Consider the following 27,574-nt stretch of genomic DNA (forward strand, 5'->3'; position numbering starts at 1 on the left):
CTCCGTGGCCGAACGGTTACCATGCCCGAGGTCCCAGTTTCGATTGACCGGGAGAAATATTTGTATGGCCTGTATTTATTTCTCTCGTGAGTTTGGGTGTAATTTGTGGTTGTCTATGTGAGTTTCCATGGCACCCGCGACACAAGGTTTCCCAAGTGCGGGGCTAAGTTGAGTGTATGCGTTATTATTATTATTTAAAAAAATCTTTTTCTTGAAATTCGGCAGCTGCCTTCCTCATCGCATTAGCATAGTACGCCAGGTGGTAAGCAACACGCATACCCATAACATTTGCAGTGGCACTCACAGCTTTTATTCTCACAGACCTTAGGGGCACTGCGACTGTGTCCGTCACCCTGAGACATACGTTGATAATCCGATATGCCTATAATTTAACCAGCACCCTTGCCTTCAAAACCGGATGGCAATAAAGCTCACATTACTGCTTGGCGGCAGAAGTAGGCAAAGTGGCAGTACTTCCCTAGACGAACTCTTTCACAAGGAGCTCTTCTGCTACTAAAGTGTACTGTTGGTTTGACACGATAGCAGTGCCCCTCAGAACTTTGATTTAAAGCTCTGTCTAGCACGGCAACTATTATGTGTCGCTTACCACTTGTTAACTTGATCGTCGCATTACTTGATGTCGTGAAAAAATGTCAAGCTCCTTCGCTTTCTTTGGGCACTTATCGAGACGCATTTGATGGTACATTGTAAAACTGACTACACTCCACTGCATCGTAGATGACCAATGACATGGGCGGATCAGTCCAAGAGAGCCATTGACGATTCTTTATTTGAGTAAACCAATAAGATAGCTGTAAGATGAGATAGTCGCGTGACTTGACGTTATACGACGTTAATATTGATCGTACTTAATACATTACATCATCAGCATATCATTCACAAGCTTATCCCATATCTGAAACATTCGATCCTGAATCTTCCTTACTCCGTAATTTCTTAAGTAATTAGTACAAACATAAATTTGAATACTGTATAAACTATTTTTATGTTAATATAGAAAGTGATCGTATATATTCTGAGCGCTTTGTGTAGAATAAATATGTATCATTAGAAAGTTAAAGGGCGTCCGTCAGGGCGACGCCTTGGTGCCCTTCCATTGTAAAGAGGAATATAGGCTAGTGATAGTAACTTCTAATCAATGTTAAGAAAGTGACAGTGATAGATAGATTAAATTGCTCAGAGCATTGTAAACAGAAATGTTTCGGTTATTGCAATGTATTTTATTACGACGAACTAAATGATAGGTACTAAAAATTGTGGTTCACATATTTGAAAGATTAAAACAAATATAATAATACATTTGTTGAAATTCGATAATTGTCTATCAAACAGCAATAAACGCCAGATTTGCAGCGTCAACTTAAATTTAGTAAAAAATATATTGAAATTATGAAGTACTACACAAACAAGTCGCGTTGCTTTGTGTGGAGTTGTCATAGTTGTCTTATTATACTATGATAGAGCTGTAACCATGCTATATAATTAGATACAACATGTCTGAAAAACACGATGTACAAGCTGTGTTAAGAAGACACAAAAAGCAATGAAAAACATATAATCAGAGCAAAAACAATAACTACATAAACGATAATCAGGAAAAGTATATTCTATTTGTAGATAAAAAAAATACTTTAAAAAAACCATTACAGAATAATGGTAAGAATAACACACGAGTTATAATTCTCTATAATCATAACATTTATTGCCGTAAAATCAAATATCTTTAAAAATTACTTCGTTAATATAGGTTGTAAATTAAAGGTTCCAACAAATCGGAAAACCTTTCTTTCCTTGCATCACGTCAATTTTGCCTGCAACACATTCAAGCTCATCCTTACTGAGCACAACTTTTCCAGACAGTTCAGAAATATCATACTCGGGGAGGTTCCATAGAACCAAACCATCAACAGATCGTAGTTCAATCTGGATTTCCTGACAACTATATCTCAAATAAGTTTTATTGTTCCCTTGTGAAATGAAGGCTGAAAACACAGGGTTTGCTTCAATTTTCAACTTTACATCACCAAGTTTGCCGCAAATTGTTTCATACGCTGAAATCTCCTGTATACTTGGTACAGATATCACATTGTCTACGCATATGGGTTTAGATAAATGTAGCTCAAAGTATGCGTACAAAAATTTGGTTGTCCCAATGATTTCTTCCAGATTTTCTATAGGTCTAGATACTCCAGTTGCATTGCAACTTTCTACTCGAATCGCTGATGGTGTTACTATGGTAAATAGCACGGTTAGGAATACCACAAGGACGAACATTTTCGCCAAATTCTTATTACTTTCAAGTGTAGAAGTATTCAATTCACTTTTTAAAATATATAATTATGCTAATTTAGAAGCTTTAACATATGTAAGTAACATTAATCGTAAAGAAAATATGAAAGATATACACAATGAACTCAAGATTTTATAGTTGATTGTTATCGTTTAAAATATTAGAAATGATATAGGTTGGAAATAAAACTATGAAACTATATTATTTACAAGTCTTGTGGATTACTTTTTTTTATACAAATGTAAGTGTGCATTTGACCTCCATCTCACCTGATGGAAAGTGACGATGACGTCAACGATGGACCATGCACACCTAAATAATGCCTATTCACTCTCGCCTTGAAAAAGGTCCAAGTTATAACATTCAGGGAACAAGTCTGCAGGCAGGGAATTCCACTCCATAGCCGTTCGCCATATAAACGTAGAAGCGTTGTGCTAATCTTTGAAATATCCATAACATAGGGGTGGAACGCAAACCTACGTCTAATCCCCCGATGATGGAAAGGGGAAGGCGGAATTAAATCCTGCAATTCCATCGCACTCTTGCCGTGATGGCACACATTTTGAATGTAGGTATAACAACCGCTAAAAACCTAACAAATATAATATACTTAATTATATAGGTTGATTCTTTCTGAAGGTGATTGAAGATGAACAAGCCACTTTTAAAACACAAAAAAATCAATTCACTTAAATTTATGAAGCAACAGGTATTTTTCTTCATTCCCGAAGAATAACACAAAATTGACAGCCTATATATAGGCTACATAGTACTCTGTGCCTAAGTGTTTTGTTGTTCTTTAATAGAGTGGATACAGTCATCACTAACTAAAAAGTACTAAAGCAACATTGCTCGTAATTGCGGAAGTAAAAAGTAGGTACTTGAAATTCTTTGCAGTATGTAGATTATTGTAATAGGCAACAGAAAACTGTTACCATGCGGGACTGCCACGCAGAGGTCCCAGGTTCGATTCCCGGGTCGGAAGAAATATTTGTATGGCCTACATTTACTTCACTCGTGAGTTTGGGTGTAATTTGTGGTTGTCTATGTGTGTGTCCATGGCACCCTCGACACAGGGTTACCCTGGTGCGGGGCTATGTTGAGTGTGTGCGTTATTATTATTATTATTAAATATTTATCTATTCAAACTGTCATCCTGTATATGTATAGTCAGTATAGTCAATATCAAATAATCGACAGCATACTTAAATATATATGTATGCAAGCACGAAAGTGTTTTTTTCTTTATTTTCTAGGGAGAGTATTATCTGCACTGACATGACAAACTCATAAGAGCGATACTGAGATATTTGTAACCTAAGTAGATATAGCTAACTTTACTATATTATACAACGTCCTGGCCTTCTTGGACAATACCTCTTCTGTTGTCGGACATGTGTCATGAACCTTTGACATCAAATATTAGAACTTGTTCAAAGGACATGTCCCTAGCGAAGCCATAACGCCGTAATTAATTCATATCTGCTCATTTCATCCATGAAATGCCATGTAGATTGGGTTGAATGGTTTTATACCAAATTAGATCGAAATTGTCCTCATAGAGCCGTAGTATAATAAGACATATATGGTATAAGCACACATTGGCATAATAATGAAAGGCGCTTGAGATTGAGATTGTGCGTACACGTCACACGGTAGGCACGCACACATGCAAGCCGTGCTGCTACGTTTGTTTAGAGTTACCATACTTGTGTTATTATGCTATGATGGAGCCCTAACAACGTTCCATAACTAGATACAATATGTCTGAAAAATACGGTATCCAAGCATACGCATCGCCCTCTATCGAAGCTTCTTTGGCCGATTATCCACGATCTCATTCCCGATTATTCCGATATGTGAAGGCACCTACTGCACGATCTCCCTGGCACCATCGCGTAATTCAAATTCAAATACTTTATTTCGGATTATTCATCCATATTGGTTAGTATAACAAAGAAAAACGTACACACTAATCTTAGTAATTACAGCTTATAAATATGCACTGGGTGAAAAGTTGTGTGTTTCGCTCGGCAGCAAAGTTGTTTGGCGTCTCGTGCCTTGAAACCCGCGCTACGGTCAGGAATCTATACCTATTTGAACCACGAGCGAAGCGAGTCAATCTCAACTCAGTAATAATAATAATAAAATCGTTTATTTTTCTCCCACATGCACCAGAATTGCCACAGCAGTCTGAGAATCTCATATCATTTGTGTCACGCATATTGCCCTCGCTGATATTCTGCATAACCAAGTTAAGAACACACAAAAAACTATGAAAGACACACACATACCTGAGCAAAAACGATAACTACATAAACGATAATCAGGAAATAGTTATTTGTTATGCAAGGCTACAAACTTAGAATTATTATTCTACGCATAGAAACCTAGTCCGCACACGCTAAGTGAGGCAAATTGAAGCGCGCCAAAAGGGCCTACACGAGCGGGCGGGCCTTTAGTGCTCAAGGTCAACTTGCACCGCGAACAGATCAAGAATTTTAGCTAAAAATGACGAAATGTGCGGTAAATGAGTGTAAAAATACGTCAGACATACATAAAAAAAGATACTAACATCACATTCCACAAGGAAGTAACGCGTTTCAACTTGTATTTTTATATAAATATTCACTAAAACCGAAAACTAACCTACTACTAAAACTAGCCTATATGAATTTGATTTTTGCCTCTCTTGTGACAGTTCGTTTGATATGAAACTATCATTCTATGCGTTATTATTCTAAGGCTACAAAGTTGTTGTTTGCCACGAGTGCTTGTATTGAAACCTGAGTAAGCGAAGGGAGTTGAGATTGACTCGCTTCGCTCGTGGTCCAAATAGATTCCTGACCGTAGCGAGGGTTTCAAGGCACGAGGCGCAAAACAACTTTGCTGCCGAACGAAACACACAACTTTTCACCTCACTATAGCGAGGAAAATGGTAGATGAAAGAAAAACAGTTGAACTATATAACCTTTTTTAATGAAAAGAAAAAGTTTGTATTCGGATGCGTTCTGAATTTACACCTCATCAATTTTTATTCTTATTTGTGTGATTAAGTGATTATTGAAATTATTTTAGTTCTTCGACAAATTAAAATAATTTAATAAACACAATTAGTTATCATTGTCAATTTAATGTCAACAATAATAAGAATAAAATATACCAACGGATTTATGTTACATAAATGGGTAATGTACGATAAATCCCTTAATTGAACTTGCCATTATCTTTTTTTTTCATCGAAAGAAAAGTTAGGTGCACCACAGTCCATCGTCAAGTTCGAATTTCAAAAACCTTTTCCACGCTAGCGTGCAAAGAACGCTTTTGCGCGCAGATTTCTAATGAGAAAGAAGGCATTTCCGAGCTAGTGAGGTGAAAAGTGAGTTATCTTTGTAGATAAAAAAGTAGGAAATGAAACTATTTTTCCGGATTTAAATCGAGTATATTTGTTTTTTCAAACAAACCGACGTTTCAGCCCCTTTACAGGTCCCATGGTCACGGTTGACTGAGGTGGTACAGTCTTCAACCAGTTATGTCAATAGTTATTAATTAAATACCTTATTTTTAATTTTACAAAGAAAACATTCCAATTTACGCTATATTAAGGTTTACAAATTATTTTATTGAATGAATTTTTAATTAAGTTCAATTTATTATTAATTATTAATAGAAATTAGAATAAACTAAAACGTATTAATTAGTACTGCAGTCTTATGTCTGTTTGGGATTTTTCATTAGAGGAAATACTGGATCCCAAACTGGTGGTACGGAGAAACCATCTTCCCTGTTGAAATTAGGATGTTTTTTAATTACTATGGCCTCTCGCAGCATCCTGGGTAGATAAGATGGATTTAAATCCGGAAAAATAGTTTCATTTCCTATGTGTAACAATCGCGAAAACCTAAGAATTCGATAAAAAAGTACTTAAAAATACTTTTACAAAAAAATATATTAAGAGAAACACTCAAATTGTAATGCTCTAATCGTAACATTCACTGCCGTAAAATCAATCATACAGACTGTATATTAAGTTTTCCAACAAATCGGAAAACCTGTGTTTCCTTGCATAACGTCAACTTTGTCTGCAATACATTGAAGCTCATCCCTACTCAGCACAACTTTTCCAGTCAATTCAGAAATATTCAACTCGGGGTAACTCCATAGAACCAAACCATCGACAGACCGTGGTTCAGTCTCGAAATCCAGACAACTATATCTCAAATAAGTTTTATTATTCTCTTGTGAAATGAAAGCGGAAAGCGAAAAATCCGCTTCGAGTTTCAATTTTATATCACCAACTTTGCCGCACATTGTTTCATATGATGAAATCTCTTCTGTGCGTGGTACAGATATCACATTGTCAATGCACTTGGGTTCGGGAAGTTGTAGGTCGAAGTACACGTACATAACATTGATTGTCCCAATGATTTCTTCCAGATTTTCTATAGGTCTTGACACTCCAGTTGCATTGCAACTTTCTATTCTAATCACTGATGGTGTTACTATGGTAAATAACAGGGTTAGGAATACCACAAGGACGAACATTTTCACACAGTTCTTATTACTTTTAAATGTAATAAGTAGGTTAAAGTATTCAATTCACTTTATAAAATTTATTAATTTAGTATCTTTGCTATATGTAAGTAACATTAATCGTAAAGAAAATAAATGAAAGATAACAATAAATTCCAGTATTTATAGTCGACTGTTATCGTTTAAGATAACATAAATAATAGATTGATTCTTTTTAAAGGTGATTTTACTCATAAAGCAAGCTTCTTTTAGTATAGAGAAAATGAAAACATAAATTCTTATTTTTTTCTTGATTTCAGAAGAATAATATAAAATTTACAGCCTGTATTTATACAACCGATTGTTTACACATCCTGCAGTAGCACTGCGCTGAAGTATATACTCGAGATTACTTGAAATAGTATAATATCATTACTTGAAATATATAGATTATAGAAGTGTGTCACAATAACGTTATTATACGAAAAATACCAATAATCAACTATGTAGATATGTGTGTGTGTATGCATGAAACTGTTTTTCTTTGTTTTTTAAAGAGAGTTTTATCTGGACAGATATGCCAACTAATGTCGGGACAGCGTTGAGGTCTAAAAATAAAGATTTGGCATTTGTTTTTTTTATTTTTTTATTTAGTCTTTTTTTTTATAATAACGCACACTCTCAACATAGCCCCGCAGTAGGGAAACCCTGTGTCGCGGGTACCATGTACACACACGTAGACAACCACAAAATTACACCCAAACTCACAAGAGAAATAAATGTAGGCCATACAAATATTTCTCCCGGCCCGGGAATCGAACCTGGAACCTCTGCGTGGCAGTCCGGCATGGTAACCGTTCGGCCACGGAAGCAGTTAAATTTAATTCATTCACATGACCCGTATAATTATAATATACGTTAAGGACTAACATACATGTAATATAATACAACAATATAATAAACTAAATAACTAATCTCCATGAATTGCACTTGTCGGCGACAGACGTGTGACGCAATCTGGTGTCAGGTAATCGACCGCGGAATCGCCGATATATGACTCCTTTCAGTCAAAAGTCCTCCTTAGTGAAGGTCGACAGATGTTCGGTTGGCACTCTCACCAGAAAACGATGTGGCGGGACTCCAACCGCTCGAACCTCAGGGTGTATTTCGCTTTTAGCTTGATGTACTCCACTATCGCTTCAGACTCAAACGGGTGACAATCTGAATTCTATTTAATATCTAACAACATTTCAATTCCTCTCGCATAGACCAAATTCAAGTTAGACGAATGACAGTTAGACGCACGCGGACTCCGCTCGGCGACCCCGCGGCGGCCGCGCGGGGTCAGCGCGATGAAATTGGTGTCAAATAAATGCACCCTTAACGTGTAGCGGAGAATAGACGAACACTCTTAGCCCCGCACTAGAAATGTTGTTAGTGTTTCAACCGCAAAAGGCATAAAGCTTTGAGGTTGGCTCAAATACGCCAACCTCGCTTTGTGCAGCACTAAGGTATTTGAGACTATTTAGGTTCTCGGCCGCTCTGGCGACAGAGCCAGTGCCGCCCACGCTTGCAAGGACATGGAGGGAGGCTACAGTGTCCATGCGAATGTTCCAATTTTGAAGGGTTAAGTGTGCTGGTGAAATGACAAGCGCATGGGACTTGTCAACTTATGTCTCAGGGTGACAGGCGCAGTGGGAGTGCCCCTCAGATCTTTGTATTCAAAGCACTGAGTGGCACTGTAACTGGCCTTGACTTGCTCGTCCCATCTTTGGTATTATAAAAAAATGAAAAATTAGGGAATCCACTTTCATATAATTACCAGAAGCTAAGAACCGGTTTAAAAAAGATCGGTTCCTAGATTTATCATTCCAGGAATCGAATTCAATTCTCCTCGACAAGCTAACCAAGATTTCATCTGATGTAACACAAAATTACTAAAATCCAAGTAAATTAAAGAACATTGACCTATAAATCCAAAGTTTAAATTACATAAGTATACTATAAAGCACTAAATCTGTCTAAATACCTAGGTCTTAATACGTATCGTTAATAAACTTTAACAGATTGTTATGTCCTCGACATACATTTTAAATTCAAAACAGAATTAAGAGTTTACATAAGACAACTGTCTTTATCGATAAATATTACTTAAGTGCACATCAGTAACTCTACTATTAACTACTAATTATTTACGAGTTCTCAAAGGACAATGGCAAACTCCCATATAAATTTTTGTTGACATAATTTGTATGCGTCTGTTTATGAAAAATATAGAGTTGGATTACTGAACCAATTTCTATTCTGAGAAGTCAGGGATTAAAGATATTCCTTCTTTTGCGGCTAGATGTCGATCAACGTAAAGAAACTAGGAGACTGATATATGTTATCTATTAATTGAGAGACGCATCTCAAGATCTACCTATTTCTGTGGCAAAGCAGTAAAGTGAGCATTACTGCGTTTCTGTTTTGAAGGGTAGGGGTGCTGGGGAAATTACAGGCACTTATGTGCATAAGAGAACTATTGTTTGTTAACTAATAATATGAATATGTAATGTAAATTTACTTTCAATTTGTTTGTTGTATTTTATGTTAGATTTTTTCTTTAGAACATTTTTGTGATAATATGAATGTTTATTACATAGCGCTACACTGCCAGGGTTCATGTTCAGTTAATGAAAATGTTTAAATATACACCTTATCTACCAAAAATTACAAGTAATCAATGGCACATGACCAGCGATCGGAATTGAGAGCTGATTTAGTTTACCTAAGAGAGAGAGTTAATTTACCTAAACTAAAGAAAAACATGGACATTCCTTATACAAACCTGAGACTTCTCGGAACTGATTGTCTTTGAATATGCGTATATTGTTTATAGAAATTTGAGGACATTAGCAATTTCCTATTAAGACATAAGTTGACAATTCTTATGAATTCTTATGAATTGTCAACTTATGTCTCACTGTAATGGGTTCCGTGGCCGTGCCCCTCAGAGCTTTGTCATTGAAAGCTCAGAGTATTAGTGCAACTGTTATGGACTGACGTGTCGCTTACCACCAGGCGCACGATTTATTTGCCCCGTCACGTCACATACAGTTATGATTTATATTCTTAAAACGTGCGCTAAATTATTATTTTTAAAACCACCATTGACAATATAACATTTAAACAAGAAAAAAGTTCTTGTTTTGTTTAACGCCCAGACTGTTTGGCCATAACTAGTGTTGGGTCATGGAAAATTTCCATTTTCAGAAAAATAAATATTTTTCCGGATATTTTACCTTTAATTTTCCATATTTGTCTTGACACATGCCAAAAGTTGAAGTTACTGAACGAAAACGATGGAGCCATCTAGAAAGGTTTTTATTTCGCTGTTGTAAAATCATTTTAAATCTCGTTTTCTTTAGGTGGATTTTAGATATACAGGTTTATCTTATAATTCACGATAAATAAAACTTCAAAACATATTTCTAAACGAAGAACGTACTATGAGCCTTTGAAATTATATTTTTCCAATTATTCAAATTTTTCCAATCTTTCGGAAATTTTTCCGGAAAAATTTTCAGTATAAATTTTTCAGAAATTATCCAACAGTAGCCCATTATTTTTAAACCTTGCTTGTCTATTACACTAAATAAATATAAACAATACGATGCTCATTCATGTTATATATCACTATAGCCATGTGTGACACAAATAATATAAGAATTTACCAAATAGGTTGTTCAAAATCATACTAGTTGTTTACATGCGTTACGTAATTCAAGAGACAATGTTGTTAAATTAATACATTTCTTAATTAATATTACTAACTTAGTAATTTGGCAATTCTTCACATATTTCTAGGACATAAATAGTAAATATTTCTGCACACCAGTGTAGATCTAGTTACTACCAAGACTAGAGTTAATTATAGAGAACGGGTTGTAAGAATATGGTTAAGGACAGTGCCACTAACCCTTGGACTGATGTCTTATGCAGTTGTACTGTTGACCACAAGAGTGTTCACTGTGAAGGACAAAGAATAAACAAAATTATGTAATAGTAATAGTTAGCCTATACAAGGTTATTTATAAAATATTAACAACCTTACAGGACTGTAAAGTCAAATAATCAGTTATTCCATGGGTTAAATTTTTACACTTGAAAACGTCATTTTTAAGCTACTGCTCGTTCACTACGCTAACCTCCTTGAGAAGAACGAGCAAGAAACTCTAGACGGAATACACTTTGAATCATAATTGTGTGGAATCTAGACTCTTGTTGTCTTTCCATACTTCTCTATCTAAAACATACTCTTCAATTTTATAATGTGAGTTTTCAATTAAAATACTTTTATTGTAAGTTTTAAACTTAGGAAATCATAATCTTAATATATTCTTCGGAATCTTATTGTAAAAACGTATACAGTTCCCCATAAAACAATCGTTTACCTTAGTTAAACGAAATCGTGGTACCATCAGTTTGGACTTATTTCTAAGGTTAATATTATGGATATTATCTTCTTATCGATTTCTTAGGTTTTCGCGATTGTTACACATAGGAAATGAAACTATTTTTCCGGATTTAAATCGCGTATATTTGTTAACCGTGACCATGAGACCCGTAAAGGGCCCGAAACGTCGTCGGTTTGTTTGAAAAAACAAATATACGCGATTTAAATCCAGAAAAATAGTTTCATTTCCTATATTATCTTCTTTTCTAATGAAATTATGTATATTTTTACGGGCATCCAAAATATTTGAGTAAATGTACTGTGATGCCACCAGGCATGATACCAGTCTCCTTAAACTTTTCTCTGAGAGAAACCCGAGAACCTAAACCTAAATGTACTACTAACATCATAAACAACAACTTTTGTAATTAAATATTTATTGAATTTATATTCATTTATTTTGTGGAATTACTCCACTAGTTTGTTATAATTATTAATACAAAGAACTAGAGACATTTCTAGCCAAGGCTAGTACCTGTAAAGGTATCTAACTGGGTGACGAAATACTTTCATAGATTTCTCATAGATCCAACAACAAGCACGTAGAAAAAATTGTGAGGTCCGCTGGCTCGTTCCGTGTCATAGCGTCTGGCACGGTTTGCTAGGAGACGTTGGTTCGAATACGGCGGATCCAAGGAATCTTTTCTAAGTGTTCGATCTTCGTATTAATATTTAACTGCCTCTGTGGCCGAACGGTTACCTCACTGGACTACCACGCAGAGGTCCAAGGTTCGGTTCCCGGATCGGGCGAAATATTTGTATGGCCTACATTTATTTCTCTCGTGAGTTTGGGTGTAATTTGCGGTTGTTTACATATGTGTGTGTCCATGGCACCCGCGATACAGGGTTTCCCTTATGTGGGGCCATGAGTGTGTGCGTTATTATTATTAATTATAACAAACTAGTGGAGTAATTTCACAAAATAATTGAATATCAATTCAATAAATATTTCATTATAATAAATAGCGACATCTCTAGTCAGGGCTGGTAGCTGTAAAGGTATATAACTGACTGACGAAATACTACATAGCTACACTATACTACATAACTACATAGATTTCTCATAGATGGCGCCACGGCTAAAAAGTCGTTGAAAACCAAATACAAAGCTCCAACAACAAACACATAGAAAAATTCGTGAGGTCCGCTGGTTCGTTCCGTGGCTTGGTTGTCATAGCGTCTGGTACGGTTTGCTAGGAGACATAGGTTCGAATCCGGCAGGATCGAAGGAATTTTTTCTAAGTGTTCAATCTTTGTATTAATAATTATAACAAGTTTTTTTATATTTAATAATTTAACAAGTTCAGATTTTACATTCATATAAAAATATTTCAATAGATCGCTCTAGGCAGTGATAACTCTGTGCAAAACGCGGGAGTCGTGGGCAAAGCATTCTCTATGCTTAAACATGTTCGAACTTACTATCGTCTATCTTTTTTTGAAAACGGAGTGAAATGACATTTGCAGAATTGCCAGTTTTCATAAAATTTTAAATAGTCATGTAGTTGTTGTCAACAGTTTTATTGATAGATTGTGAAAGAAGGTAACATTTTGCCAAAAATGTCCGTAAAAGTTGTTTTTGGTAATTTTATTACGTTTTGTAAAAAGTCATGGAACAAAAGTTGTTGTTTATGACGTTAGTAATTTAGTCCTTTTAAAAACTACCCTGTATAGTCACACTGCTGGGCACTGGTCTCCTCTTAAAATGAGACAGCTTTTCGATGTAGTTCAGACGCGAGGTGAGCGCGGATTGGAAATTTCACGCACATCATTCAATTGTTTTGCAGATTTCCTCGAGAGGTTTTCGCTCACCGAACAGCTCATGGTAAATTTCAAATTTCACTGGGTCACTGACCATTTGTGTGAGTACTGTCCGTCCGCCGCAAGATGTTGGCTCGTAGGTTTGCTCGCTGCATCGTGCATCGTGCATCAGTGCATCGCGCATTATTAAGTAGGTGAATTGAAGTTATTTTTATTTCTTTTTTAATACTTTGAAATTTACTTAATTTTAACTGCCTCCGTGGCCGAACGGTTACCATACCGGACTGCCACGCAGAGGTCCCAGGTTCGATTCCCGGCCGGGAGAAATATTTGTATGGCCTACAATTATTTCTCTCGTGAGTTTGGGTGTAATTTGTGGTTGTCTATGTGTGTGTCCATGGCACCCGCGACACAGGGTTTCCCTAGTGCGGGGCTATGTTGAGTGTGTGCGTTATTATTATTATTATTACTTTTTAACATTTAACCCCAGAAATTTTTATCATTATTTTTGTTATTATTTCAATTTTAATTTTTATTAATCAATTTTGAATTCAACTTTTATTTTTATCTTGCCTGAAACAAATTATTATTATTATTATTAAATAAAATTTGGTACATCAAAAATCTCAGAGGTGCAAGCTCGGATTCGAACCCACAATCCTTTGCTTGAGATGCGTTAGGTCAGTCCATTAGACTACCATGGCTGTTACAAACAAAATAAAATTTAATTTTTCCCGCAGCTGTAAGAAACATGTATCTTACACTGTTCGCCATAGAGTTCAAATTTGCAGTTTATAATGATAACACGTATCGATTGACGTGAATCTAGGTGTTACATTATCTACAGTTATTTACCCACCCGCATAATGTTACGAACACAACCATTTTACAGTAAAGCATGTACACAATAACAATAAACAAATACTTTCTATGTTTTACAACAATACTGAATTGTGGTTTTCTTTGCTTAAATACGTAACGTGCGTACGTATACTTAAATAGCCAAAAATAAAAAATGGTAAGTAGTAAGCGTAAATAAAAATAAAAAAAAATACCCACTCTTGTCGTTATAGTCTTAAGTCTCCTACTTTACGTCTCAGTGTGACGAGCGCAGTGACAATGCCCCTGAGATCTTACCGATTAAAGCTCTGAGTGGCACTGCAACTGTTTTGGATAACCATGTCGCTTATTACGAGGCGCACGACCCGTCCGGACCGTCAGTTGGCGTTATAATAAAAAAAGTCGGCCTCAAAGGTCATTCATCCCCTAGTGTGCCACCCTTATAGGTGAAATATTTTCTTCAAATTTAAATGGAACTACGTTTGAGGTACCTTCTTTCTAACAAAAAAAGTATCATTAAAATCGGTGTACAAATGAACCTCCTCCTTTTTTAAAGTCGGTTAAAAAAATGTAGACAAATGACGGTTAAGGGTCGATACAACCTCAAGTGCTTTTTGGTTGATACCGCATAACAGTGAAAGTGTTAGATCAATGACTTTGGAAAAAATATATAGTAAAATTGACGATATACACCATTGACTTACAAATAAATGGACGACGGGTCTAATACAAAAACCACGAAAAAAATGTCCCAAGTCAACCTATTCGAAATTTAAATTGTAATGTCATCGCAGTATCGCGCTGTCAGTCGAACAAATAAAGACTAAAGCGGAGTTTGGCGCTCTGTATACGATTTTAGCGCCTTACAAGTTCGGACACTTTTTAGCGCAGACCCGACGTCCATATAATTGCAAGTCAATGATATACACCTATTAGTATACGGTGTGAAAACATGATTATTAAAAATTTTCACGTTAGAAAAAAAACACAAACTTACCTCGAAATTTTATCTTTAATAGACACCGTTTTATGTAGTTTTATTTATTATAAGCGATGTATGTTCTAAACAAAGAAAAATTAAAAAAAAAACTAATTCTTTTGAATTTAATAAAGCATTTTACAACAGAAACTACTACAAAACAAAGCTAAAATCGAAAAGCGTCCAAGCTTTTCTTCACGATGTTACCGGTAAGTCGGGCTTAAGCTGTCTAAAGCCTTCCATAGCTTCACATTATTTTAAAACATCAGCAAGCGAGCACACGAGTTCGCGACCCACAGACTGATCATAGTGTTTTTTGTTAGTAGATATATAATTTTAAATAAATATTGAACAGTGAAAATGGATAAGAAGATATTGTTTATATTTTTTACTGCCATTTTGGGAGTTTGTTATGGTGAGTTAACATATTTTTAAATTTGTTCACTTTTAGTAGGTGGAGTGAATTCTGTGGTAATGATAAATAAATATTCGTACGGATATATCAAAAATGTCCAGGCACGTTTCAGTTGGGGAACCTAGGTGCTTATGATAACGAATAAGTTTCCAAAAAATTTTGCTTCCCTTTTAAAAACTTTTATGCACACACATAGTACAAATGGACAAGTCATTCACTACCTCTTGACTATGGGACCAAACAGAGAAATAAACCAACAATTAAAAACGATAATTTAATACAGTAGGTATGCCACACAAATAAGATACAATAAGGCAAAATTAGATAATCAATTTATATGCCTCCTATATAACTACCTCCATGGCTGAAAATTTACCATGCTGGACTGCCACGCAGAGGACCCGGGCTTGATTCCCGGGCCGGAAGAAGTATTTGTATGACTTACATTTATTTCTCTCGTGAGTTGTGTGTGCGGTAAAAAAAGAAGGAAAATAAATCATATTTATTGTTGTAATTCACTAATTAAAACGCGGTTAAGTGCCAAGCGAACAATTTAAAATGGTATAAGATAGAACTCAAAATTCTCTATTTAAAAACCGTTAAAGTTAATCAACGTGCCTGACATATCAGAACTTACCCTAATGAAGCATAGGTAGCAAAACTATCAAAACAATTTCAATGCACATACTTTCAAAATTCTAAAACAGCGTTATGATTTTCTTATGATATCTCAAAAAATTATTTTGTCACATAGAACTGTATGCATACATATATGTTACAAAAATATAAATCATTGAAGCTTTATGCAGTATTGATCTTGAACATTGTAAAAAAGTCAGTTAATCTAGAGGGAACGAAAATGATTAGTAGCGCATTAAAATCAATCTTTTGCTTGTTCGCTACTATGAGTCCAATGCTCTGATAATATTCAACCAGACCTTTTTCTTACACCTTGTATATTACCTACACGAATTTTAACAGAACGTAGCAATTTCGGCTAAAGTCCGAGGTGTCGCAAGATAGCATCAGTCATTTATTTCAGATTTCTCAAGAGTTTCGTGAAGTTTCAATAAATGCAGACTTTAATAAGTATAAATTTAGATATCTGGTAGAAAAGTTTACAATCATGTCAATAATAAAGAGGCGTTATTCAAAAACAATTTTGACTAAACTGACAAAATAGATTTGTTTTTAAATAACGAACTAACGTAACGACGTAAAATAGCCTCAATTATATTATTATCTGCAAATTTACCCTGTAATGTCCCGTGGTGACCCGTTCATCTCTTACAAGTTGTATTGATCTACGATACATTGCGTGCAAATGTAAGAACAAACCCTAGAGTTTCTCACTCAATTTTCTCAGGGGAATCTGCGTTACGAATAAACAGTAGAGTTTAATAAAGGTTATTTGAGTTTGAACACCTTTTTCTTTCATAATTGTATTTTACTTCCATTTGTGCTAAAGGAATTTTCCAATTCTGCTAGTTAAACACGCTATTATTCGAGTGGAATTGTAGTAGTCGAGGAAATAATTAAAATGACCCATTCTTAAATTGTTAACAATAGGTGAAGCGCAGGGGTCAGAGCCCACCAATTACGATTTAAGTCGAAAGAAAATCGGCAACAATGATGGTGAGTTCACATTACAATTGGCGTTTTATCATTTCACTTCATCACTCAAAATTCTTTTTATTTTAAATTTTATATCCTTTCATTTATTTCATCACTAGTTTAGTAATGACACGAGAACATTAAAGAATTGTAGAGTTTTAACATTTTCACCGCACTGTCTCTTTTTTTATAATGTATACATTAGTTATTAACGATAGATTCTTGGTGACTGCGTCTAGAACCCATAACGTACATTAAATTGAACCAATTTATAATATTCAGTTAAAATTAAAATATCATAGTGTCCATATAAAATAAAATCATTAAAAAAATTAAATTCAAAAATTAAAAAGTCTAAATCACAATAAAATTCATAAATTATAATAATATTAACTGATACTAATATAATAAAATTAAATGTAACTTTTAAAACTATGTAACATTTTTATAATAACTTTTATTTTTATAATATAAATTATAATCACGTTTAGTTTACATATCTATTAAAACCCTTCACATAATAGCCATGTGAAAGAAAAAAATACAATATTTGAGTATATTTTTCATAGATAAGGCAAAACACAATGATGTAATTGGAATAAGTTATCGAACACACTTACTCTTTAATTTACACATATGTAGGTAACGCCTAATTTATTTATTCCATTGTATCTCTTGTTCACCAATATGCTGCCTTTATCCAATAACGCAGCATAGGTACGGCAAAAAATATACTTAGGAAGAGTTTCGGATGCTCTATTCATCACTGTATGTTTAGGCCAAAATCGCAGTATTCTGCGGTACTGCGTTATTGTACAAAGATAGCGAATAGTTATTATATCATTTTATATCATTTTATAACAACTTTCATCGCTTTGTCAAGTTGCACTCTACATGGTCAGACACTCTCATTCCGGTGGCTTATATCTAAATGGCATTTTAAAACTGCCTCTGTGGCCGAACGGTCCCAGGTTCGATTCCGGTGCCGGGAGAAACATTTATAAGGGCTATATTTATTTATCTCATGAGTTTAGGTGTAATTTGTGACATGTGTGTGTCCCAAACTTCCTCAAAAACCCAAAACTTCCTCATCTAGCTCATCCGCTTGTTAACCGCTAGGCCAGATAGGCCGTCAAAGTTACAAGTTCAATTTATCTACTTTGGTGTCACTGTTATATTATCTTCTTAGGTACCAAAGTAACAATTGAGTGCTTATTACTGTTAAACACACGTTATTTCCTATTTTCGTGTATTAACTCTAACGCTTCGTCACACATCTCGGAAAAAACGTCATAAAACTACACAGGTTAATTCATTACCATCATTTGCAACTAATTGTTAACAATTGTTTGGAAACCAGAAGCCGCCACACTCAAGGTGAATTGAATTACATTACGACAAATTAGTTTACGTAATATCTTCTAAAATTCTGTTTTTGTTTTTAATCTGGGTTTTACTTTGATAGTTAGACAAATTATAAAACTTTATAAACATATAATTTTTGTCTTAGCAGTGACAGAGCGCTGATTCACCAGAAGCGAGCATACTTTATACCATTAAGAACCCTTACATTTCCATCTTGAAAGTATTGAATTAGGCTTAAAATAATAACGCATAGAAACCTAGCCCGTACACGCTAAGTGAGGCAAATTGTAGCGCTCCCAATGGGCCTACACGAGCGAACGGGCCTTCAGTGCTCAAGGCCAACTTGCACCGCGAACAGATCAGGAATTTTAGCTAAAAATGACGAAATGTGCGGTAAATGAGTGTAAAAATACGTCAGACAAACATAAAATAGATACTACTTAAACTACACTTTTGAGGGAAATGTTATTCCATGGCATCATTATTTGTATATTTGTGTGCGTGCTCGAGCGTAGATACAAGTTGCTTACGCCTACATGAATTTGATTTTTGCCTCACTTGTGACAGTTCGTTTGATATGAAACTATCGTTCTATGCCATTGACTTACAAATAAATGGACGACGGGTCTAATACAAAAACCACGAAAAAAATGTCCCAAGTCAACCTATTTAAACGTAGTGACATTTCAAGAAATATGAAAAAGCTAAAACGTTGAATTTAAATTGTAATGTCATCGCAGTACTGTCTAATTTTGCTTGCTTCGCTGTCAGTCGAACAAACGAAGACTAGAGCGTGAATGACGCTCTGTATACGATTTAACGCCCAATAAGTTCGGACACTTTTTAGCGCGGACCCGACGTCCATATAATTGTAAGTCAATGTTCTATGCGTTATTATTCTAAGGAATTAGGTATATTTTAATCTAACTGTCGACGCGTGTTGGAGATTTCTATGAACACTTTCTATGAACCTGTTCTCTACGTGAAGTTCTGTAAGTGCGTTTTATCCTTTAGAAGAAATAGGTTCCGCAAAACTTCTTCTCCTTAAAATTACTCTCCACTACTGGAGGATGGCCGTCAATAAAGCACATTTGTCCTGAAATTTAGATGTTCTTTTATAATACCAAGTGACAGGATGAACAAGTCGTACGCCAGTAGACATGAGCAGACATGTCCCATGTGCCAATAATTTCACCAGCACCCTTACCCTTCAAAAGCCTTGGCGGCAGAAATAACTAAGCTGGTAGCACTTCCCTGGAGAAATTCATTCACAAGGAACTTTGCAGCTACAAAAATATACTCTGTCAATTCTGAAGAATTTGTAAACAACTTTTCTCCGCATCTAAGTTATAACCTTAGAATAATAACGCATGAGTTATTATTCTAAGGTTACAACATATATAGTATAAAATATATATTAAGAACATATATAGATAATGATATTAAGCGGTTTATGCCTTTGGTTATACCTTTTACAAATATAATTACATTTATTTCACGTATCAGGTAAAACTGTTGCCTTCAAAAAATTAATGTTCTCGTTGTACGAAAAACACAATATTTGACTCAATTTCCCATAGATAAGACAAAAAACAATGATATCTTTGGAATTTTATCACAATTAAGTGCGGGAATTAATTATGTAATTAGTTTTTTGCCTGTTTCCTCAAATTAATAGTTTTAATTACATATTTATGATGTGAAGCGTGTGTCATATTAATGTGGAAGGTTTAACTCACTGTTGTTGTTTTTTAAAATCTTTCCGCTAATGAAAAGGCAAAGATTTAAAACCATACAGTCTAATCTTAGTTAATAAATTTTTTCTTTTGGTAATTTTAGGTAGGTAAGCATTACGCCAAATTTTCAATCTATTATATTTGATAGGCATTAAGCCTCGCCTTCAATAGGTCGTCATGTCTAAGTGGAATCAAGGGAATAGAAACTCATTTTCGTTTTACGTTTTATTTTCGTATAATAAAAACAGCCAATTATATCGCCCCTCTCATCACGTTTAGTAATATTTTTGTCATAAACTAAGTAAGACATACTATATCAATGACCTTTCAAATGTTCTAATTCGTTCGTTTACTTGTCGAGATACTCGATGGGTCTAATAAAGAAAGTCTTGATCTGGGCTCTCAACAGTTTTCTGTCAGAAAGTACCCAGCTTTTAGGTAGGTACATATCATCATCCACCAACATTACAGAGAGCAAGCAACTCACTAATAACATCACGTTCGGAGTGTTAACTGTAGTCTAGGCTCTACTCTATGAGTAGAATTGCTGGCTGAATATAGGTAGTGATTATAGTTTTATATTTAGAATGTTAAGACAGTAGATCTTGACATATTATTATTGATTTGTAACCCAAAACGAGTAACATGTAAAAAAGTGAAATAAAGTATATTTTAAAGATTAACCCGGTTTATATTATTAGAAGTACCTCTCGCTACGCAATCCGAGTTACCCCTCATTACAAGTTGGTGGAGGCGCCGGGTAGCGTACAAATGGGATACAAAATGGTAGAAGCAAGCCTACAATGTGAAAATTTTTATATTTTATGTTTATAAAAAAATTGAGCCAATGGGAGAAATATAATATAACGCAATCCGAGCGACCCCATTACATTACCATCACCATGAAACTTACTGAATGAAATTTTTGAACGCTAGCTTTAAAATTTCCAGAATCCTCGATTAGAATCTATTATACGGTTAACATTAGAATTCTTCATTCTATATGGGTTCTAATCAATATTGTTTACATTTAACAATTTGTCTCACTTTTTCAAAACATTGTGTTCATTATTCGCTTTATCATTGTCATCAAACTAACCTCATCATCACCATTCACACCATCATCAACCCTCCACAGGTTTCAGTCTCAGAGAGATTTGGGATTTTTTAATAGGAGGCGGCTACGGGCAGTACAATCCGTATCCCAACTACCCGAACTATCCAGGCGGATCGTATTACCCCAACAGGCCTACTTACCCAAGTGGACCAGGATTGTATCCAGGAACTGGGTACCCGGGACAGTACCCGGGAGGCAACTATCCGGGACATAATCAAGGAGTAGTGGGGCCACCTGGAGCTCATCCTGGCTGTCCGCTGTGCGATTCTTCGGTATACAGTTACTGTTCTTACAAACAAGCTCATGATTCTTGCTGCTGTGAAAATCCTGCTTGTGAGTATTATTTATCATTTATTCCACAGGTTATATAAAATAGGTCATTTTCGGTTTAATATGCTCTACCTAATTGCGGTGACAATTTAAAAATTTTATGTATTCTAGAAAATTAACATGAATTATTTAATATTCCGATACCTCCAATGCACACCACGTCAACTTTATTTTGGCCACTTTCTGATATTGTTGTAATAAGCCATATTTATTTACTAATATTATGCTCCCCGAATTTTGTGCAAAAAAATAAAGAAACAAAAAACAAAATTAAAAAACACAGGTACAAAAAATAAGTTGGAGTAGTCATCATTGGAGATATCGATTCGAGTGTAGAGTATACTAAAATATTATTTAATATTTAAATTAAATTTTAAAACTTAAATAGTAAAAATTGTCACCGAAATTAGGTGGAAAATGAACATGAAGATTACCCATTTCTGCAGTAAAGTGACAATAATTAATTTACAATTGGAAAGGAATTGAATATACTTAGATTAAAAATGTTTGTTAGGTTCGACATTTTGTAACTTCATTGTTACTACGTAGGTAAGCTGTATTATAATTGCCTCCGTGGCCGAACGGTTACCATGCCGGACTGCCACGCAGAGGTCCCAGGTTCGATTCCCGGGCCGGGAGAAATATTTGTATGACCTACATTTATTTCTCTCGTGAGTTTGGGTGTAATTTGTGGTTGTCTATGTGTGTGTCCATGGCACCCGCGACACAGGGTTTCCCTAGCGCGGGGCTATGTTGAGTGTGTGCGTTATTAAGTGTGTGCGTTATAATTAGAAGAGATGCTACGAATAATTTGCTACTATTGGGTATTCGGCCTATTTAGCCATTTTTTTCAAATTCCGTATTCGACCGAATACTACGACTATTCGACCGAATGCCGAATATCAAATAATGAAAAAAGCACATACAATTTAAAATGTATCATGTATTTTAATCACAAATTATTGCTTTAACATTTAAAATCAGTCAGTGGCAGGTTGTGATGAATGTTTTTTTTTTCAGCGTTGGTTGGTAACAAACGATTGCGCTTTTCCTCATAAACAATTCCTATTTCTGAAAATAGCCTCTCACTATTGCCGATAGATAAATCTTGGCAAGTTTTGACGGGCTTGGATACTGCTTTGCGTTTGCTCTGCCGTCCGATTTAGGCGAACAGTTTTCAAATAAAAATCAATTTCATGTGCAATAGAACTTTTCTTCACAACCTCATCATTTTGCATATTATCTGTAGCGACTTTTTCAAAAGAGGTCCAGAAACGGTCATGTATTTATTATATCGTTTTATCATTTTTCAACAAAAACCGTTACCTACGCACGCAGCGCAATGAGACAGGTCGTAACAGGTCACGCGTGAAATGCACAAACCACGCCGAACATTCGGCAGCCGAATATTCGGCCAAATCATAGTTCGTGGCATCTCTAATAATTAGTGGCTTAGATCCGAAGACGATTTATGGTAAATAACTATTTCTCAAACAAAATTCCAAAAGTACACGAAACTCATTCCCATTCCAAATTCCACAAATGGTACAATCAACCAACGTACTCATGTTTATACTTTGGGGCTTTAATAACTATTTATTTATTCCAAGAAACATTGACTCGTAATATCTACCTATAGTTTGTCAGTAAACCACTTACTAATATTAGTAAGGTACAAAAAAAGTGCAGTACACAACAGTGCCTCGTATATGGACAGTTGAAGCTATCCGCTATCGAGCGTTTACAGCGACGTGATTCGCTTGTACAAGGTCGCTTTCGCTCCACTCTTGCTTCTGCAAACATCCCTGACGCGCTACAGAAGCGGGGCAGCCCCATCAGCAACCCGAAAGTCAAAGCCGTTGTCATAAGTGACATAAAGATAAATATAAATCTAGTGTAAATTCAAATATTTCCAATACTGAGTCAGTTCCATTGCGCGGGTCACTGGTTTTATTTCAGAATTCACTTTTTTACAAAGAAAATTAAAGCTTTTTGAAAAATGTACATCGTATACTATTTACACCATAGACACCTACATCAACTGAACTAAATAGACCTCGTATAGGGTTCTATTTAATTCAGTTGATATAAAAAAATCATATATAAGAATACACAGCAGTTTTCTTGTTAAATTTCGAGGTAATTTTATGATCTTTTTCTATCATGAAAATGTTTAGGAATCGTGTTTTTACACCCTGTAGTAATCAGTGTATATCCATAATTTTCCAATGATTGATTCAACACTCGCAGTTATGCGGAATTCGCCAAAGCCATTTGAGGTTATAATCGACTTTGCCAATCCTTTCTGACCCTATGTGTAAGTACGTTACCTGTACCGTCACGTCGTCGGCTGGTATTCACAATCATATCGATCCTGTCATTGGCTCAGTTTGTGCCAAAATACGTGCCAATGTCTATGTATAATATTTACAATTTCATCACTAAGTCTTAAAAAGGATCGCCGTGGGCGTAAAACAGTTTGGCATTGACCACTCATTTAATCTTAAATAGGCATATTTGTAATCTTGTGCGCACAAGGAAATATTAAGAGGATAGTCTTCCGAGCACTCTCCACTTATAAGAAGTTTAGTACCATAGTTTGTACCCTTTAAAGTTATAAAAATAATAGGTACTATATTAAACAAATGATGTGGTACTTACCTGAAATAATAAAAGCATATAGGAAATGAAACCATTTTTTCGGACCTAAATAGCGCCTATACCGACCTAAATAAGGCCTCTCCACACTCGCGCGCGATTCTCGCGCGAAATTACGGCGCGAGTCGCGGCTGCCACAGCTCTATACTCACAGGGGTTCGCGCCTGGTTCACAGTACGTATAGTTCTCGCGCTTGGCGAAGATGGACGCCGAAGTACGGGACTACTTTGCGCTTTGGCTATTTACATTTATAAACCTTTTATAAAGAAATAAAGTTATTAAAAAGAAATGCTAGAACCTAAAAATGTCAGTTCAAGTTCATTTGTCCAGTCCACGGCCATTTTAAGCACGTTCAAATCGTCAACAATAAAAATACAAGCACAACCCGGATACTTGTCGCGTTCACGCCAAGTTACAAACCTACAAGTACAAGTACAAGTTACGAACCCGCAAAGAATATACAAATGGGATCCACACTCATGCTTCGCGGGTAGTTTGCGGCTTCGCGCGTGAGTATGGAGAGGCCATACGGATTTAGAAAAGCAATGACGCATGGGTATCAATAATAAATTATTGTATGAGCGTCCAACTTCAACATTTGCGGCCAGCAACAACGATACAAGCAACAATAGTATTGACAGACTACCGCGGCTTCGTAAAACCAACCTCGTAAACACTGGCAACTATCGCCGTCTGTTTTGCTATAGTCCCACATTTAGGAACCTACTCCATGTTGTGGTAAAATTCCACACAAGAACTGACAACACTAATAGTTGCCGGAAGTGCAATGTAGGAACCAGAAGCAAGAGTAAATGCGATGTCATCGTATCACGATGATAATTAATTGGCTTTGTCTTAACAACAGATACTACAATAGATACAAAGATAGAGCGTAGAGCCAGGAGACTTATGGGCGACGATAAGCTCGAATCTAAACTTCATAGTTTAGCCCACTGACATCAAGTTACCCGTCTGTCGGTTTTATACAGAATAAATTTCGGTGAGTGTGCACATGAGCTCCATCCGCTCATCCGCCCGCCCCAGTTTACCATCGGACGCCCAGACGTACGGCGGGGTATCATCCTTACTTGGGCCGATATTCCCTACAGGCGTACTAAGCGCTTTTCATCTTCTTTTAATATGCGCATAGCCCAGGAATGGAATTCCCTGCGTGCGACTGGGTTTCCGAACTCATACAATCTCTTTAAGGTGCGACTGAATAGGCATCTTCTGGTCGAGCTGGTTCCAACGTAGATCCTATCTTTGCTCCAGAGCTAGGTACTGGTCAAAACTATAGTCCTAAAAAAGTAAATTGCGTCAGCAAACGTTCGTAGTGAAACTTCGACGTCTCATTCATGCCCATCCCTATCCCCATTTTGTGTTAGGACCGTGCCAGCTCAGCCTTATATTGCCCCATCTTTAGATTTAATTCAATTCAATTGTAATCTTTATTTCGGACAATATGTTAATATAAATCATCAAAACATTGACATGTACCCGTACCCATTGATATAATCTGGGCCCATCGTTCCTCTCGACCATTGCCGCTGCCCCGCACCCTGCGCATTATAGACGCTACCCGCTTCCGCAAAATGGCGCTATAGCCGTCCACTCGCGCCTCGGTAAACTATGCCGAAGCGCTAAAATAGCACGGCAACTCCGACATCATTCTGAGAGCGTCATTATACTTGACCCACAAGCTGCGCGTGAGCTTCACGTTTCCAGTACAACGTGCAAACCTGCTGGCCAGCATATTACACCTTACTGAGAATGCCCTGCGCTCCCTGTCAATGTCAATGTCGTCAGATAGACTCTCCGTCAGAGTTTTAGTTTAAGCTCTACATTTTGAGCTGCACATCTTGTTAATTTCATTGTATTCAAAGCATTCTTAGAATATAATAGGATATCGTTTATTGCAACCATGATATAATTGCAATTGTTACAAGTAAATAATAATATCACATGAACCCTGGCAGGGCATAGCATATTGTACCTACTTAAATCTAGTTTTTATAATAATATCTTGTAATATTCAAACATTCTATTCAGAATGATAAAGAACGTTCTACATTCGTTAAAATTGCAATTACTTCTAGAAGAAGAATAACTACAACAAAAAAAAAAGTATAATAATGTAACATAATTGGCATTCCAGATTTGCCATACAACTGCCGGAAGTCGAGCTGCAAGTCTTTGTATGCCAACACCTGTGAGGAGTACAACCTAATCTCCAGCTGCTGCTGCATCGACGTCCAAAAGAACGCTGTTGATAACATAGTGCCCGTCAACTAGATTAAGAACGTTCAGTGCCACTTACTTACATGTGACATGGTAAAAACTGAAGCAGTCGTGCAATAACAGTACTGTCACTTGAAATATTAACCTTATATTCTAAGCTTTTAAGATAAATTTCCATTAATTGGTTGAGTTTGTATACGAAAAGTTCTACAAAACTGTTAGATATCTCATAGGTGTAAAGAATCGTAAGCCCAAATTCACAACTTTACAATGGAACTTTGTAATACATTGAAATAAATAAATTGATAACGACACCTGAGATAATCAAGGTATTGCTATGAAATTGATACACACGCATTATTTTTCATGATTTACAATTTCACGCATTATTTTTCATGATTTACAATTTTACTCCTGAGATAAAGTTACTTATTAAAAAAAACTACCTTTTTTCGTGGCTTACCATAGATTAGGTACGTAAGAGGAGTCGATACATGTATAGTTTGACCACGGATTTATATATTTCACAAACTGAATCGCGCACTTCAATATACCAATATTACAAATTTACACCTTATGTGGTTATGTTAAGGTTTATTTTAAGTAAAAGTAAAAAACCGAGCCATGTGAGATAGCCTGAAGCACAAGCCTGAAGTAGTGGTCTGTCCTTGTCTAACAAGTTGCCAACGCTAAATAAAATCATCTTAGGTAGTGTTTAGTCTATTAATTTTTTAAAATTTGGTTAAATTAAATTAGCTTAAAAGTAATATGCTTTTACTGTAATAACACAAAAAAAAATATTTCAACAATGAAACCTTCTTATGAAGTAGCATATCAAATAAGTAGACTAATTTGTATTATGAAATAATATTAGTAGTTTTGGTCATCCATAAGCGGCCACATTTTCCGTAAAAATTAAAAAGTCAAAAGCAACATGCCTGGCTGAAACAAGAATGAACACCCTATTAGAAAGAGACGCATTACTACTTTCAAGCCTCTCACTCGGCTCGTTTTATTAACTTACCACTTAGTGCGCGGTCCAGTTTAATATACAAGTTCGTGAGTTTGACTGCAGGAAAAAAAACGTAAAATACCACTATCACATTTACGGTTAACTTTTTTATGGAGAAACGCACTGACTATTTATCCAGCGCATGATCGCTGGTGCTGTTGGACTGTCAAACTACATATACATTTTAT

At 35.7% G+C, this 27,574-nt stretch overlaps 1 protein-coding gene across 4 annotated transcripts; it reads left to right on the forward strand.

Moving 5' to 3' along the window:
- Nucleotides 1-15,187: 15,187 nt before the first annotated feature.
- LOC113226553 (galectin-3) lies at nt 15,188-26,748 on the forward strand. Of its 4 annotated transcripts, none has more exons than XM_026459218.1 (4): nt 15,218-15,316; nt 16,886-16,951; nt 21,170-21,481; nt 26,292-26,748. In XM_026459218.1, the coding sequence occupies exons 1-4, from the start codon at nt 15,262-15,264 to the stop codon at nt 26,426-26,428; spliced, it is 570 nt and encodes a 189-aa protein (XP_026315003.1). In that variant the 5' UTR covers nt 15,218-15,261; the 3' UTR covers nt 26,429-26,748. The 4 variants fall into 4 exon arrangements, with proteins under 4 accessions (XP_026315005.1, XP_026315006.1, XP_026315003.1 ...); XM_026459219.1 differs by having other exon boundaries at nt 15,247-15,316; nt 21,206-21,481; XM_026459220.1 differs by lacking the exon at nt 16,886-16,951 and having other exon boundaries at nt 15,188-15,316.
- Nucleotides 26,749-27,574: the final 826 nt, after the last annotated feature.

Source organism: Hyposmocoma kahamanoa, unplaced genomic scaffold, assembly GCF_003589595.1.
Source record: "Hyposmocoma kahamanoa isolate Upper Pololo Valley unplaced genomic scaffold, ASM358959v1 192, whole genome shotgun sequence".
NCBI classification, from domain to species: domain Eukaryota; kingdom Metazoa; phylum Arthropoda; class Insecta; order Lepidoptera; family Cosmopterigidae; genus Hyposmocoma; species Hyposmocoma kahamanoa.

Bases quoted from the DNA above. Each gene is read 5' to 3' on its own strand.
- LOC113226553 (XM_026459218.1), top strand. From the start codon at position 15,262: ATGGATAAGAAGATATTGTTTATATTTTTTACTGCCATTTTGGGAGTT. The intron at 16,952-21,169 runs GTGAGTTCACAT...AACCCTCCACAG, and splicing joins GAAAATCGGCAACAATGATG to GTTTCAGTCTCAGAGAGATT. The intron at 21,482-26,291 runs GTGAGTATTATT...TTGGCATTCCAG, and splicing joins CTGCTGTGAAAATCCTGCTT to ATTTGCCATACAACTGCCGG.